Here is a 15,339-nt window from a genome sequence, read left to right as displayed (position 1 = left end):
CCCTAACCGGGATTAGAACCCGGAGTGTCGGCACCGCAGGCGGAGGATTAGCCTAGTGAGCCACTGGGCCAGCCAGAAACATTTAATAATACAATCAACAACCAATTGCCATTGCTTGGTGCAAATGAGAACTTTCCTAAAGGTTAAGTATTCTTATGGTTAAATCAACTCTACTAAGTGAAATTAACAAAATAGCAGGTCTGATATATAAACACAAATATGCCAAATGTAATATAACAGGTAGCAAGGGTTAAACTTTCCAGGTAAACACTGTGAAACTTGTTTATAAAACTTACCTTAATAGCTTGAATTTTGCTTTTCAATTGACTGACAAAATGAAAGATTTCGATTTAGGACAATTTAACCCAAACTTGTACTCTAAATATGCACACACACCACACACACACACATACGTGTAGGTCAATTATTTATTTATTTTATTTATTTGTGTGTGTGTGTGTGAGAGAGAGAGAGAGAGAAAGAGAGAGAGAGAGAAAGAGAGAGAGAGAGAGAGATCTTCCATCCTCTGGTTCACTCCTCAAATTCCTGTAGGAGCTGAGGTAGGGCTGGGCCAAAGGCAGGAGCCAGGATTTCAGTCCAGGTCTCATATGAGTGGCAGGGACCCAAGTACTTAAGTCATCACCTGCTGCCTCCCAGGATCTGTATTAGCAGGAAGCTGGAATCAGGAGCTGGGACTGGAACCCGAGCACTCTGATATGGGATGCGGGCGTTCCAAGCAGCATCTTAAATTGTTACACCAAATGCCTACCCTTAATTTTAAGACACAGTATAATAGATATGAATATGTCAAAAAATGCATCTGTTTTTGAAGAACACCTGTTTTTGGAAGTGTTAATTCATTTGTTTCTAAAATAAAAGTAAACACATTCACATAGAATATTGCAAGTGTCATGCATAGCATTTAACAAAGCTCAACAGAAAATAGTGGCTAATTTTTAAAATATTTTTCAGTACCCTGTTTCCTGCATAATTCTCTATTGCGTATTTCTGTAAACAAAACATTGGAATAGTTGGACTCTAGCTTGTATTGCAAAATTCAGAGTCCTAAAAGGAAAACTAAAGAATTTGTTTTCTTTCAGTTATTTTCTATTTCTTCCTGCCCAACCCTCTAAAATAAGACAGTACTCCTCTAAAATTACAATGTATTATGTCATTTAGAAACTCCAGAAACACATCAATTATGTTTCTAAAAGTACTGAATTTATTTTAAAGCATAGCATCAAGTTAGAATTTCAGTAAACAAAGCCATTTCTTCATTACATGTTGATTTTTGCAAAGAGTACAGACTTGCATACAACAGATATGATAAAATAGTTTAAATGGTGTTTGCTTTTAGAACTAGTAGTACAGAATTAAAGCACAATATGTGTATCTTCTGGATAAGTGATACAGGCCATGATTCTTGTGTCTTTTAAAAAGTCTTCTAAGTTAAAATCTTGTGATTCTCTCTGCTTAGATTAATGTACTCACATACCATATGCCTAACCACAGACAAAAAGGTCAGATAACTGAGAAATAGTTGCATTCATGATTATAAGTTGTATTAAATGAGGAAAACCACTAAGATGTTTTTCAGCAAAAAAACCAAGAAAAACCAGTCATGGGTAATGAGTTCCAATTTATTTTTAATGGTTAAGTAAAAGTCTGAGCTCTTTGCAAGAGGATGCCATTTTAAACTTACTTGTCATCCCACTTCCACGATATACACATGCATATTTCACTGAGACAATCAATTTAGAAACACAACTCCATCATAGCTGTGTAGTTAAACAGGGAACTTGTCAACTAAATGCATCCATTGCTTTTTCTGTGGGAAGTCATCTATTTTAAATCACTGAAGTGTGCAATGAAAGGCAACATTTAGAAGCCTGGAAAATGTACGGTTCAGTATGTCAGAAGGTTCATCTACAAAAGAATGGGAGTGTTATTGGGAGTGTTATAATCACATTGTAGGAAACTGCAATGTTTAATATACCATTAACATTACCTGTAAATACTTTGTAATCACAATATCAGCACATTAAAAAGGTACATATTCTTGTTCACTAAAACTAATGAGGTAATTTGGGAACAAGAGACAGATACTTTGGGTCTGTTGCTCTCATTTTAAAATTTCTCGGTGTTGAGCTGCAGATACCCTTAAGCTGCAATAATAACACCAAAAGGGGGGAAGGATGTTTTCTTTATAAAATCATTGAAGTACATAAAATTGACTTGGCAGATAGCAATACAGTTCCATGATATCTACTTAAAAATTTATGTTCATCTCCCTTTCTCCTCCATCATAATGTTCACATTTTAATTATGTATTCACTTTGCTTGTTTGCATGCAAAAACACCAACTAATCTATTATTTCAACATTAAGCCTATTTCTTTTGAAGCCAGGATAATTTTGCTATTGTATAAAAGCAGTAGAGACTCATTTTTCAGGATGCTTAAGGCAGAATGCTTAAGGTTCATGCTTCCTGCTTTGCCTGCGCTTCTGCTTCCTGAAATGAAAAACAAACAAAACAGAGAAGTTTAAATATCACAAAACAGACACCATGTGTTTTGGTTAGACTACAATAGCTCAAATTACTAAGAATATTCAAAAGCAGAGTACTTACCCCCAAAAAAGATAGCTTAAAAATTCTTAATAGAAAACCTATAAAATAAAAACTGCTGCTAGAAATAATAAATGATTGCCTAGTCATTACTCATGGTTTGAAATAATTCCAAAAGCAAGTGATATAAAGTTTATAATATTTTATACAGTTTATGATATTTCATTTAAAAAGTTACTTTCCTGTTTTGTAAATTTTCATGGAAACTCAACATTCAAAAATATTATTGCCCAATGTTTACAGTTTGTTGAGTTTTTGTTTCATGAGAGTATGCATGAAAAGCAATCAAGTTACCTTCTCTTTCATCTGGATCCCGAGCACCTCCAGCCTAGGAAGTCTGACTGATATATGTGCCTGGAGCCCAACATAGTACTTGACACAAAACAAACTTCAAAGTTTGTTAAACTAAAGATCGGTGGCCAGAGCGACTTTAACCAAACAAATGTCAGATGTAAATCATAGAAATTAAGTATGCCAGACTATATCACTCTAAACACCTGTCACTGAACAAAGACTTGACAGTCTTAGGAAAAGCCAGAAGAAGCTGAGTTTTCTAAAATGAGCTTCTGATATTGATCCAAAAGAAGTGAGGAAAGGCAGGTGCCCCGGCTTACTAGGCTAACCCTCCGCCTGCGGCACCAGCACCCCAGGTTCTAGTCCCGGTCGGGGCACCGGATTCTGTCCCGGTTGCTCTTCCAGTCCAGCTCTTTGCTGTGGCCCGGAAAGGCAGTGGAAGATGGCCCAGGTCCTTGGGCCCTGCACCCACATGGGAGACCAGGAGGAAGCACCTGGCTCCTGGCTTCGGATCAGCGTGGTGCGCTGGCCGCAGCAGCCTTTGGGGGGTGAACCAACGGAAAAAAGGAAGACCTTTCTCTCTGTCTCTCTCTCTTTCACTTTCCACTCTGGCTGTCAAAAAAAAAAAAGTGAGGAAAAACAAAAATAAATGCTAGAGTGTTTTTTTAAGGCATAAATGAAGGAAAGAAGAAAATGAGAAAGGACACTCTACTTCGCTAAGACACACTTAGAAAATAGATTAAATATACTACTGAGTTACTTTCTAAAACATCTTGTCAACAAAAAAAGGGAGGGAGAGAGGAAAAAAATCCCTAGGATCTTTTGAGGCTTCTAACATAGTGCTTGGCTGTCAAAATGAATGTCTTAGATCTACATTATACATCTTGTTTCATTTTATAGAACAAGTTTTCAAAAATTTCCTTACATAACGCAAATTTTACACTAAGACTCCTCAAAGGTCTAGTATATATAGTTGGGGAAGCAGTTGTATAGTAATGTATATGATATAACATGTAGTCTTTCATCCTATAACCAAGTAACCTGTATTTTGAAAGCAGCTTAATTCCCTGAAGTCACACCCTATCCATTTTGCTATGATTTGTCAAAAATCACATAGCTCTTATTACCCTTTTTGATGAAAGAAATTACTAATATAGGCATTTAAATGAAAGGCAATTCAAAATTCTTTGCAGTTTGTCTTTAGAATATATCATATTTAAAGTACACTACTCACTTTTCTAATTATGTTTTATTCATAAAATATGAAAGTTGAGCTGAAAGTCTTATTATCTAAAAGTGGTTGATATTTACAGAATTATGAGTCATCTAATCAAGCAGAGAGCTTTAGAAATAAGCATATGAGGCATTTTCCACCTCACTGCCCCAACCTCAATGAAACATCATTCCAAAAATGCACTGGTTTTGACTCAGACCATCCTGAGTACAAATTCCAGCTCTGCTACTCAATTATTATGTATCCTTGGACAAATTCCTTAAATTATCTGCATATCAGTTCTCTCCTCCATAGAGTGGCATTAAGGACACAGCTTATAAGGATGATGTAGAGATAAAGTGAGATGCACATGAAGTCCCTAGCTCAGTGCTTGGCCCATTGCAGGCATCCATTTTGCTTTTTTTTTTTTTTTTGCTTGCCTTGTAACTGAAACCAAGCCCACAGCTAAATGTTATTAACATACTCATCTGTCTCTCTTGGAGATGCAATAAGAACAGAATGAATTCAGTGAAAATAGGATTACTTAACATCTCACAGCAGAGGTGGACTCCATGATCCCTCTCTGGGGCAGGGTGATTCAACCCCAGATAATGATATTTTCCTAACCAGCATCCTCTATTTCCTCACTATATTACTGAACATGCCTTTTACAGAGGGGTCATTTTCCTTTCAGCATGGACATCACTAGAATTTTATAATTTGTTGTTTTGGTTTGAAAGCCAGAGAGAGAGAGAGAGAATGCTCCCACTCACTCATCCACTCCTCAAATGCTCTTAACAGCTGGGCTGGATCAAGCTGAAGTTGGGAACTACATGTGGAACTCTCATCTGGGTGGCAGGGATCCAACTACTTGAGCCATCATGTGTTCCCAGGATGCACAAGAAGTAGCGTCTTAACTACTATGCCAGAAGTCCACCCCTAGATTTTAATTTTTTGTTAAAATATCAATTATTTTATTTCATATCTCAATATCATCACCTCTACTGCAAAGTAGAAAATGCCACTAAGAAACATCATCTTGGGGAAGTGTTGTGGTGCAGCAGGTTAAGCTGCTACCGGCATCCCATATAGAGGCTGATTCAAGTCCTGGCTACTATTCTTCTGATCCAGCTCCATGTTAAATATGCCTGGGAAAGCAGCAGAGGAGCACCTAAGAGCTTGATCCCCTGTACTCGTGTGGGAGACCTGAATGGAGTTCTGGCTCCTGGCTTTGACCTGGCCAGCCATTTAGGGAGTAAGCCAAGAGATGGAGTCTCTCTCCCTCTCTCTCTTTCTGTAACTATGCCTTTCAAATAAATATAAATAAACTTCAAAAAAAGGAAATGCTATTTTGTATTGATAAAATAAGCAATCATAAATATTTATGTGCTTCTCTTTAAATGCATCAAATCTACAAAAGGAAATAGAATTTATCTTCCACAGAAGAATTCTTTGCTTTATATAAATATTCACCATAAATATTTAGCTAAACAGTACATAGGTTTTCTTTTTTTTTTAAGATTTATATTTTTTTGAAAGTCAGAGTTACACAGAGAGAGAAGGAGAGACAGAGAGAGAGGTCTTCTGTTTTCTGGTTCACTCCTCAATTGTTCCCAACAGCCGGAGCTGCACCCATCTGAAACCAGGAGCCAGGAGCCTCCTCCAGGTCTCCCGTATGGCTGCAGGGGCCCAAGCACTTGGACCATCTTCTACTGCTTTCCCAGGCCACAGCAGAGAGCTGGACCAGAAGTGGAGCAGCCAGGACTCGAACCGGCACCCATATGGGATGCCAACACTGTAGGCGGCAGCTTTACCTGATACACCATAGCTCCAGCACCCATAGGTTTTCTTTTTCTTTCCTTTTTTTTTATTTGACAGATAGAGTTAGACAGTATGAGAGAGAGAGACAAAGAGAAAGGTCTTCCTTCTGTTGGTTCACCCCCCAAATGGCCACTATGGCCGGAGCCACGCCCATCCGAAGCCAGGAGCCAGTTGCTTCCTCCTGGTCTCTCATGCAGGTGCAGGGGCCCAAGCACTTGGGCCATTCTCCACTGCCTTCCCGGCCCACAGCAGAGAGCTGGACTGGAAGAGGAGCAACCAGGACTAGAACCAGTGCCCATATGGGATGCTGGTGCCGCAGGTGGAGGATTAACCAAGTGAGCCACGGCACTGGCCCTCCCCATACGTTTTCAATAATTTTAAATGTAAAGAATATGTATGCTATCTTTAGTTTCTCAGTCTACCTTGCAGTAATATTTCATGTATGGAGTAAGACCTTTATAGGAGTATACATCTATCCTATCTTTTGTTTTATTATTGTTATGAATTTTATTACTAAAGATATAATAATCTTTATAATATGATTTTATATTTTTATTTAAATAGTAAAATATAGTAATTAGTAAATGACAAAAAATATTTTCTATTTCCCACATTTTTGCTATTTCTGGAAGCCTTTATTCCTTCTGTAGGTCCACATTTTTATCTAGTATCAACCACAATATACAAATTCTTTTCAAGTGCACACAGCACACCCAACACCATACGCCAGCTAAAATTAAAAAAAGGAAAAAAAAACAACAAAAGAAATCCCTGTGTATATCAGTATTGCTGCAAATTAGCTGTGTCAAACATTGTTGTATACTTTTGTCAAACTAATGGTAAAGAATGTTATACTACTATAGTTTTTAATAATCTGTAATCACTTTGAAATTTATTGTATATGTGTAAAATGATCATTTTTCCATTTTATTGCTGTTTAAGTCTTTGCCTATATTTCTGCTAAACTAGAATTTTTTGCTTTTTACTTGTTGAATTTGTTATTTAGTGGAACATTAAGCCTTTCACTGTAATGTAAGTTAAAGATATGCGATCTCAAAAGTGAAGGAGAGAAGGCAAAACGGAGAAGGAGGGAGGGTGGGAGGGAGTGAAGGAGAGGGAGGGAGTGAGAAAAGAATTTCATTACATTCTTAGAATTGTATCTATGAATATAGATACAATATATAGAGAGCCCATTAAAAAAAAAACAAAAAAATAAAAATCATATGAAGTATATCTCTAGCCACATTTGAAATCAGTTGAAAAATTCTCTGTTTCCTACATTCTCAACATTTGGTTAGAGGTGACATGGTATTTGTTGATTTTTAGTGAGCTGAGAAGCTTATGTTTGCTTCCACTGTGAACACACTATTTACACACTTTATTTAATCTTCTCTGGATTGTGTTTCCTACTGTACTAGTGTCTTAAATATTCTCGATATTAATTCTTTGTAAGTTATATGCACTACAAATATTTGTAACCCAGTGAGGCTTGTCTAGCCAACAAGCATCTTTTATCATATATCATTGTTTTAAATATTAATATAGTTGACATGTAAAGCTTTTCCTGTGGAATCTTTGCTTTGTGTGTGTGCATTTTTTAAAATCCTTTCCCATCCAACATCCAAGGGAGATTCTCCCAGAAGAAATTCTCAGCTATTGGAACAGAACAAGTATTTTGATAGAAGAGAGCATCTTGTTGTGGGAATAAATCAGTTCTAGAAAAAAAGACAGCATGCATGCTAATAATTCAGAAAATTTCTAAATGTGAGAAAAACATGTACATAGTTGTGTTTTTTAATCTCCTTTTTGTCCTATGCATGTATTTTCAATGTAATTAGAAAATTATTCTGTCAAAAGAATTCTCACTATTTCATTTACAAACTATAGCAGTCTCCTCTGATCCACAGGGATAGGCTGCAGACTCAAGGATGCCTGAAAGTGCACATAGTATTGAACCCCATATATACTATGTTTTCTCTTATACTTGCATACATATTCTAGTTTAATTTATAAATTAGGCACTGTTGTAGGTTAACAATAATAACATAATAAAAAGAGCAATCATAATAATGTACTATAATAACACTTATATGAACATAATACCTCTCTCTCTCTCCTCTCTCTCTCTCTCTCTCTCTCTCTCTCTCTCTCTCTCTCTCTCTCTCACCTGCCATGGAGTATATAGCATATATAATGAATGATTCACATCCTGGGTGGGATGGAGCATGAGATTCCATCATGATACTTAGAAGGGAAATTTAAAATTTATGAATTATTTGTTTGTAGAATTTTTCATCAACAGTTTCATACCACAGTTGAGGATAAGTAAATGAAATTGTGAAAAACAAAACTGAAAGGAGGATGGCCATATCACTTTTTAATGACAATACCTATTAATTCAGTGAATAAACTATTTTTGTTGACCCCATTGTTTGACATTTAACTTGTTTCCAAAGTACAAGATTATGTATAGCATTTTTATTTATTTTTATGCATAAAATTAATTGAATACATGAATTAATTTGGTTAATGTTCCTGTTAAACATTTAACTTGTTTCCAAGTTTTAAGATTATAAATTAACTTCCTGTGCATTGCCAATTCCAAACCTCTTTTTAACCCAATCCATCAGCTCCCTCTTACCCATTCCTTCATAACATTCACTGTTCTTTTAGTTTATAACTACTCTCAGTCTTGATAATAATGGAAAAAACTGTATCACCAAGCTAACTAGCTCCACCATAAGCTCATTAGTATTAACTACAAGCTGGGTCCTTGTCAGCTATCCTTCCATTCATAACCATAGACTACTCATTAGCCTATTTTCAATATGTGGATCCATTCAATTCTCTTGGAGGTTCTAATATCACAAATTTACCCTCACTTCTAGTAGGTCACTTTTTTCCTACCTCATACAGAAGACATTTGAATGTGAACTTCCCTAACTTCTCACTCTATAAAATTTCATTTTTCATCCTTCTTTCCTCATTCTCTTCACTTGAAAAAGAACACCACATGCCCTCTCCAAGACTACCTCCTTCCATGGATCACTCACTTTTCTGTTTCCTCCATGACCTTCGCTTCACTTCCCAGTGACTCAGATTAGAGGCCCAAGAGGTAGCCTTAATCCCATGCAAATCTTTACGTGTGGAAGCATTTCCATAATCATTAATTGCTTAATCCTATAATGTGGTTTTAAAAAGTTTATTCTATTTTATTTCATTTATTTTAAAGGTAGAGTAAAAGAGGGACAAAGGAGACAGAACTGAGGAGAGGGAGGGATCTTTCATCTGCTGGTTCACTTCCCAAATGCCCACAGCAACTGGGAATGGGCCAGGCCTATGCCAGAATTCAGGAACTCAACCCAGGTCTTCAATGTGGGTGTAAGGGACCCAAGTACTTGAGCCATCATCTGCTCTATCCCAGGATCCCATTAGCAAGAAGCTGGGCTGGAAACAGAATTGCTTGGACTTGAACCATGCACTCCAATATGGAATAGGGCAGCCAAGTGACAGCTTAAGCCACTGTGCCACAATGTCCACATCAACATGTGATTTCTTTGTGCCTTTTAAATCTCTCTCTTTTCAAGACTGCTGACCTGCTTTAGGCCCTCCTAATCACTTTTCTGAACTCATAAGTTATCCTCTAACGTGTCTGCCTATCTCTAATATCTCATTTCTGCCATGTTCCAAAATCCATACAGCTGACAAATTTATTTTATTAAGACAATGATTAAGTCTCATCTTAAAATACAATGATAATCACATGATTATCTCCCCCTATTCCCCATCATGGTTTTTGGATGGCTAGCAGATAAATGAAACTATCTAGCATAGCAATCATATTCTAGTCCAAATTTACCTAGCAAATCTTACTTCCTAATACAACATCCTCTATTCAACATGCCTTGTAATGGAAATGTGTTGTAATACACTCTGCTCCCTGAACACACCATCATGTGCAACTACACCCCAATGGAATTATTTCTGTTTCTGCCCCTGTTAGAGATTCCTTAGTGTCACTTCAATATTTTTTGGAATCCTTAGCAGCTCAAATGCTACTCCTCTGAAATTTTCCCCAACCTTGATAGTAGGAATTTATCATTATTTGCTCCAAACTCCTTCAGCATTTTATTCACATCAGTCTTAGATAATTTATTGTAGTATATCTCTAATTATAACTATTTGTAGATATATTTATTTTGCAATTATTTGTATACATGCCCATCACTAGGTTATATACACTTCGAATATAGGAACTATACTGTATTCTCTACAGTTGTCCCCATCATTAATGGCAAGTCAGTGTTTGACACTCAATAAATACGACTTGAATAAGTAAATGAATAAGTCTTAATTTTAATTGAAAAAGGAGGTTATCAGCCATAAAAAAGCAGACTTCGATTTCTTTCATAGATCCTCTAATCTGCACTGAATTCAATGGCTTAAATTTGGTCTTACTAACTTATTTTAACAAAAGTGTCTTACATAACTTTTCTTACGACTCAAATTATACAAAGCTTGAAATATAACATTTTTTTCCCAAGGAAAAAGAAAGTTTAGCAAGGAAATCCAATTTCACAGTGATGCAAATACAGTGCTAGTAAATTGTGTCCAGGAAAAACATGAACAAAAACACAGACTCTCCATATTTGGAGATGTAGTTCAAATAATCTGCTGAATATAAAATCATTTGCTAAGAACCAAACATTAGACGATAGAGCAGGGGACACACATTTTGATTAAATCCACTTGTGTAGATAATACCCACTGCATAAGACAAAGGTATATTCAAAGGTCATTGCTTTGAGACATTTTATTAAATAGGCAATTTCATTTTTGCTTCCTTTATTTGGTCTCCCTTGGCAACACTGCCACTTGAAAAAATTAATTTGTATTGGCAAGAAAAAAGCCCCCAAATTAGTCAGCAATTCAGTGACAGGTTTTGTAACTCAAATCCTCTTAGTTAACTTGAATGGGTGACTCTATCATTTGCTCTCACACAAAGACAATAAGTGCTTCCAAGGAGATCACCATGAACTAAGATGCTCGCTATTGATATAGAACTGTGCATGACAGCTGGAACAACGGTATCTTTAAAATCATTAACCACTTATTTGTGAATGGGTAAATGCAGAATTTGCTGCCTTAAGCAACTTGATATGGAAGTCAGTTCACTAAAACCTACATCCTACATACATATTTCATGTGTCTGCCTATGAAATTCTGTGTGTCCTACTAGATAGTAAGTGTATACAGGCAGGGACTTTTACTTTTAGTTGTGAAGCACTGTCTCTGATTTATCTGAGTACTCATTAAAGGTTGAAATCTTACTGATTAAAAAATCCAGCAACAACAAACAATATCTGTAAAGCAGGGGAACAAAAGGAACCATACCTTTGAACCGGGTGGTGCTGTCAATCCTAAAAAGGCATACACTGCATTATTTTCTCTGGCTTCAAAGAAGGCATCATAGTCCTTGGTGAAAATAAGGCAAAAAAGATTAGTAATGTGTAACCAACAAAGGAAACAATAGAGATTTATTCACAGTGATCTGACTGGTTGGCAGAATAAGCTACCTCCTTAAGGGCAGACAAACTTCCAGAATGTTAGAATAATGAAAGTAATAGTGAAGAGGCAAGGCTTCTGGATGCCACATACTGTGGGTTAGAAAGTATGCTGTTCTGTGGGGGCATAAACTGCACAACTGTTTAATCTATATTTCATAGAATTTAAATCAGCTTTCAGCTTCCTCCACTGCCCAAAGCAGCTGACTATTTCCTAGTGAGAAGCTGCTTATTGATGGTTGTAGACTGCTGTTCCAGTTCCCCATATTTCCCTCTCATTATTCATGTAGGTAGAGATTGCCTCAGAGCCTATGGTAGAGCAGACATTAACCATGTTAGCCATGGCTAGAAAAAATAGTGAATCTGTGCTATGTTCACAGAAGGGAAAAGGATGTACATGAAATACAACATTAAGAGTAACCAAACCACTAAGAGGTTTCTACCTGGGGATGCAAGAGATACCTCACATGAATGAATTTGGTTAGGCTTCCTATTAACATCCTCTAAGTGACCAAGGCTTTACAAAAGTAACAAACAGATATGCCTAAATTTGACTACAACTTGTAATCAACCACAAATATACCATTGTCTACACCTGGTCTTAATCTGATTTTTTACAGAAAAGCATGATGTTTTGGTTGATTTAATAGAGCTGAAAAGCAGTCAAGGTTTGCTGGTTTCTCTAGAGATTTCCTCACAAATAGATTGCCATTTACAGAATTATTTTCAAGCATGTTTTCTTTTCCAAACACTTACAGGATCTGATGACCATAAAACTCTGAGCCAAGAAGCATGAGAATTGTCATCTCCCTCTTATTGAGAGCTTCTTTTAACAAAATCAGAATTGTTTAGAACCACTGGGGTCTCCCCAAAGATTGACTCAAGGCATTTTTTTGACAATGGAATAAATCTTTTTTTTTAAATATTTATTTATTTGTCTGGAAGGTAGAGTTACAGAGAGGAGAGACAGAGAGAAACAAATCTCCCATCTGCTGGTTCATCTCCAAAATGGCTGCAATGGCCAGGACTGAGCCAGGCCAAAACCAAAAGTCAGAAGCATCTTCCAGATCTCCCATGTGGGTGCAGGGCCCAAACACTTGATCCATCCTCTACTGCTTTCCCAGGCGCATTATCAGGGAGCTGGATGGGAAGTGGAGTAGCTGGGACGTGAACTGGTGCCCATATGGGATGACAGCATTGTAGGTGGTGGCTTTACTTGTTATACCATGATGCTGGCCCCGGAATAAATCTTAAATAATACAAATATATCAGCAACTTCCTATACTCTTTGAATTCATTACTCAAAAGTGAAACTATCTGTATTCAAACATTAATTCCATAACAAAACAGATAACTGATAACCTACTCAAGGTAAACAAACAATATATGTCATATCCACACTCAACCAATAGGAAGTAGCCTCAAAATGTTAGTTAAAATAATCAAGGTGTCATACAGAAGGTATTTTCACTCTCATCAGAGCAACAAAAACAACTTATGACTGTCTTCAGATTCCTGTGAAAGAAAATCGTTAAATGGATTGAAATCTGATCATATAATGCTATGAAAGGGACTACAGTTGCCCCTGCTTCAAATCTTTTGTGGTCAAAATACATTAATATTTCTTGGTCCAGAACTTAGAAAACATAAAGAAGTTTGTGCTTCTGAAAGAAAAGAACATTAGCTTCTTATTTAAGGCAAATTAATTAATTTATTCCACAATATTTATTGAGCATCTACTGCGTACCAAACACTGCTCTGGATGTGAGAAATACAAGAGTGAACAAAAGACTGATATAGTCTGCTGCTTCTATAGGAATTCTTTGGGGGGAAATTTCATTTGCATCTCTGGGATTCCAAAAATATTAATCCAGAATACATTCCATCACATACTGATATCATATTGTCAACTCATGGAAATGTGTTTTAGTTCTTCACATACACAGCAAAAACTCATTCAGAATAAAAAGTATCCTTATAAATGTTGCATGTGCTATAGCAGAGTTTCACATAGGTAGGGTAGGGTAGTATTTTCAGTCATCAGTCACATTTCAGTCAGGAAATAAGAAACTAACACAGTTTACAACTGGAAGCACAATTGGCATCTCATGGTTAGAAGCCAGGAATGCTATTAAAGAGCCTACAGTGTACATGGAAGCCTCCTACATCAATAAATTCTCTGCCTAAGATGTCAACAGTGCCAAAGCTGAGAAAGCTCAAAATAGTAGAGGAGAATTTCAGATGGAGAGCTAACTGCAAGGGATTACAGAGCAGATAGGCAGATAGGTGATGAGGAAGTAGCCCAAATATTAGCAGCTGTGAGAAGCTGCTACTACAGCTAGGTCTAAAAGAAAAAATGAAGCAGGTGGTCTTACAGAGCCCAGGAACCTGGATATATGGTAGAGCTGGTTCCACACAGGAGATACAACCACTGTCATGGATGCCTCCAGAAACAGGGAAGAAAGGGATACCTCAGCTTTTCCTCTCCTCCAATCTTCCAGCCAGTGCCTCTTACTAGCTAAACCTAATAGGTAACCAGTTGGCAATGGAGAATGGGAAATGTCATTTGAAGAGATCATTCCTCCCACAATAAAGAGTAGAGGAAGAAAAGAATGAATAGAGGATCTCCGAGAAAATAGGAAAATGATCAACATGGTGGTTTAATAGATTAGAAACTTCAGAGCAGGATGTTAAGGTTTAAATTTTAGTTATAACACTGCTTACAAGTTATGTGATTTAGTAAACCACTTAGCTTCTTCCAGAACTCCATATTTGTGTGTGTGTGTGTGTGTAATCCCTACCTACCTCATGAGATCAGTATGAGAACTGATTGTTATGATACACATAAATCACATAGCACAGCAATTGACATACAGGTTTTCTATGAATGACTACTATATACTCTTCTCCTTAAGAGTTTGTAAAATGTAGATATGAACAACTTTAAAATGAGACTAAGAAAACAGTCTTAACCCTTAATGTTATTAAATTCCTGATGAGCACAAAGCAGATGTTCAACAGAAGTTTGATTCCCTTTCCATTAATAAATATTTAATTGATTGGTTAAGGCTCAGTTCCTACCCCTTCATTTTCATTTTATCATTTTTCAGTGACACATTATTTCTATAATACATACAATTCCCCTGCAGTGTGACATCCAAGGAGAAAACAGCCAGGTAAATGTGGTTTCTCGAATGTACCCTTACAAACCAAAATGTGCTCATTTTCGAAAGTCAAAGAATAGAAATTTCTGCTTCAAAAAGGAGAGGTTAAGGAGAGGTTAAGACAACATATGCTGGGCTTAAATTGAATGGCTTCTGAGGCTTCTTCAAAGATTTGCTGAAATTTCAAATATGCAGGCACTGAAGTTTCACTATCTGAAAGAACAGCCTAAGTGACTCTTCCTTATCTGTAGACTGTGTCTTTGCATATTGGCACTGACTGCAGCAGCAGATAAAATCTTGAAGCCTCTTAGAATGGATCCATTCACTCAGAGAGAAAATAGCTTGTATCAGTGGACTTTCTAATTCTTGTCCTTCTCCTCTCCTAGTTGCTCTGAAAAGTCATATGAAAGGCTCTTCACCAAATAGTGTTTCCTTACTCCCAAATAAGCCCACAAGGTAGAAGGCTTGAATTGATGCCTCTAAAAACCTTTGTTCCTCCATAGTCCTTACATGTGCAGCTTCATAACCACTCTCTGTATAAAGCTGTGTGATTCTTCCTATACCCCACTTCCAAAGAGTTCCTTAAGAGTCTGTTTAATTTATATTTCTACTTGCTATGGTGATTAGAATGGTTAAACACTACAGAAGTTGCTCAACT

General features: G+C 36.7%; 1 protein-coding gene across 1 annotated transcript in view; it reads right to left on the bottom strand.

The window, feature by feature from the left end:
• Positions 1-1,199: 1,199 nt before the first annotated feature.
• SH3BGRL (SH3 domain binding glutamate rich protein like) overlaps positions 1,200-15,339 on the bottom strand; it is an 81,586-nt gene continuing 67,446 nt past the window's right edge. Inside the window, exons 3-4 of the mRNA XM_062183424.1 lie at positions 11,348-11,428; positions 1,200-2,511 (exon numbers count right to left, since the gene is read on the bottom strand). Of these exons, the coding sequence (XP_062039408.1) occupies positions 2,479-2,511; positions 11,348-11,428 (114 nt within the window). The 3' untranslated portion in view covers positions 1,200-2,478. The remainder of the gene's footprint in view (positions 2,512-11,347; positions 11,429-15,339) is intronic.

Source organism: Lepus europaeus, chromosome X (assembly GCF_033115175.1).
Source record: "Lepus europaeus isolate LE1 chromosome X, mLepTim1.pri, whole genome shotgun sequence".
NCBI lineage: Eukaryota > Metazoa > Chordata > Mammalia > Lagomorpha > Leporidae > Lepus > Lepus europaeus.
The sequence above is the reverse complement of the archived record's forward strand: the minus strand, read 5'-3'. Positions and strand labels throughout refer to the sequence as shown.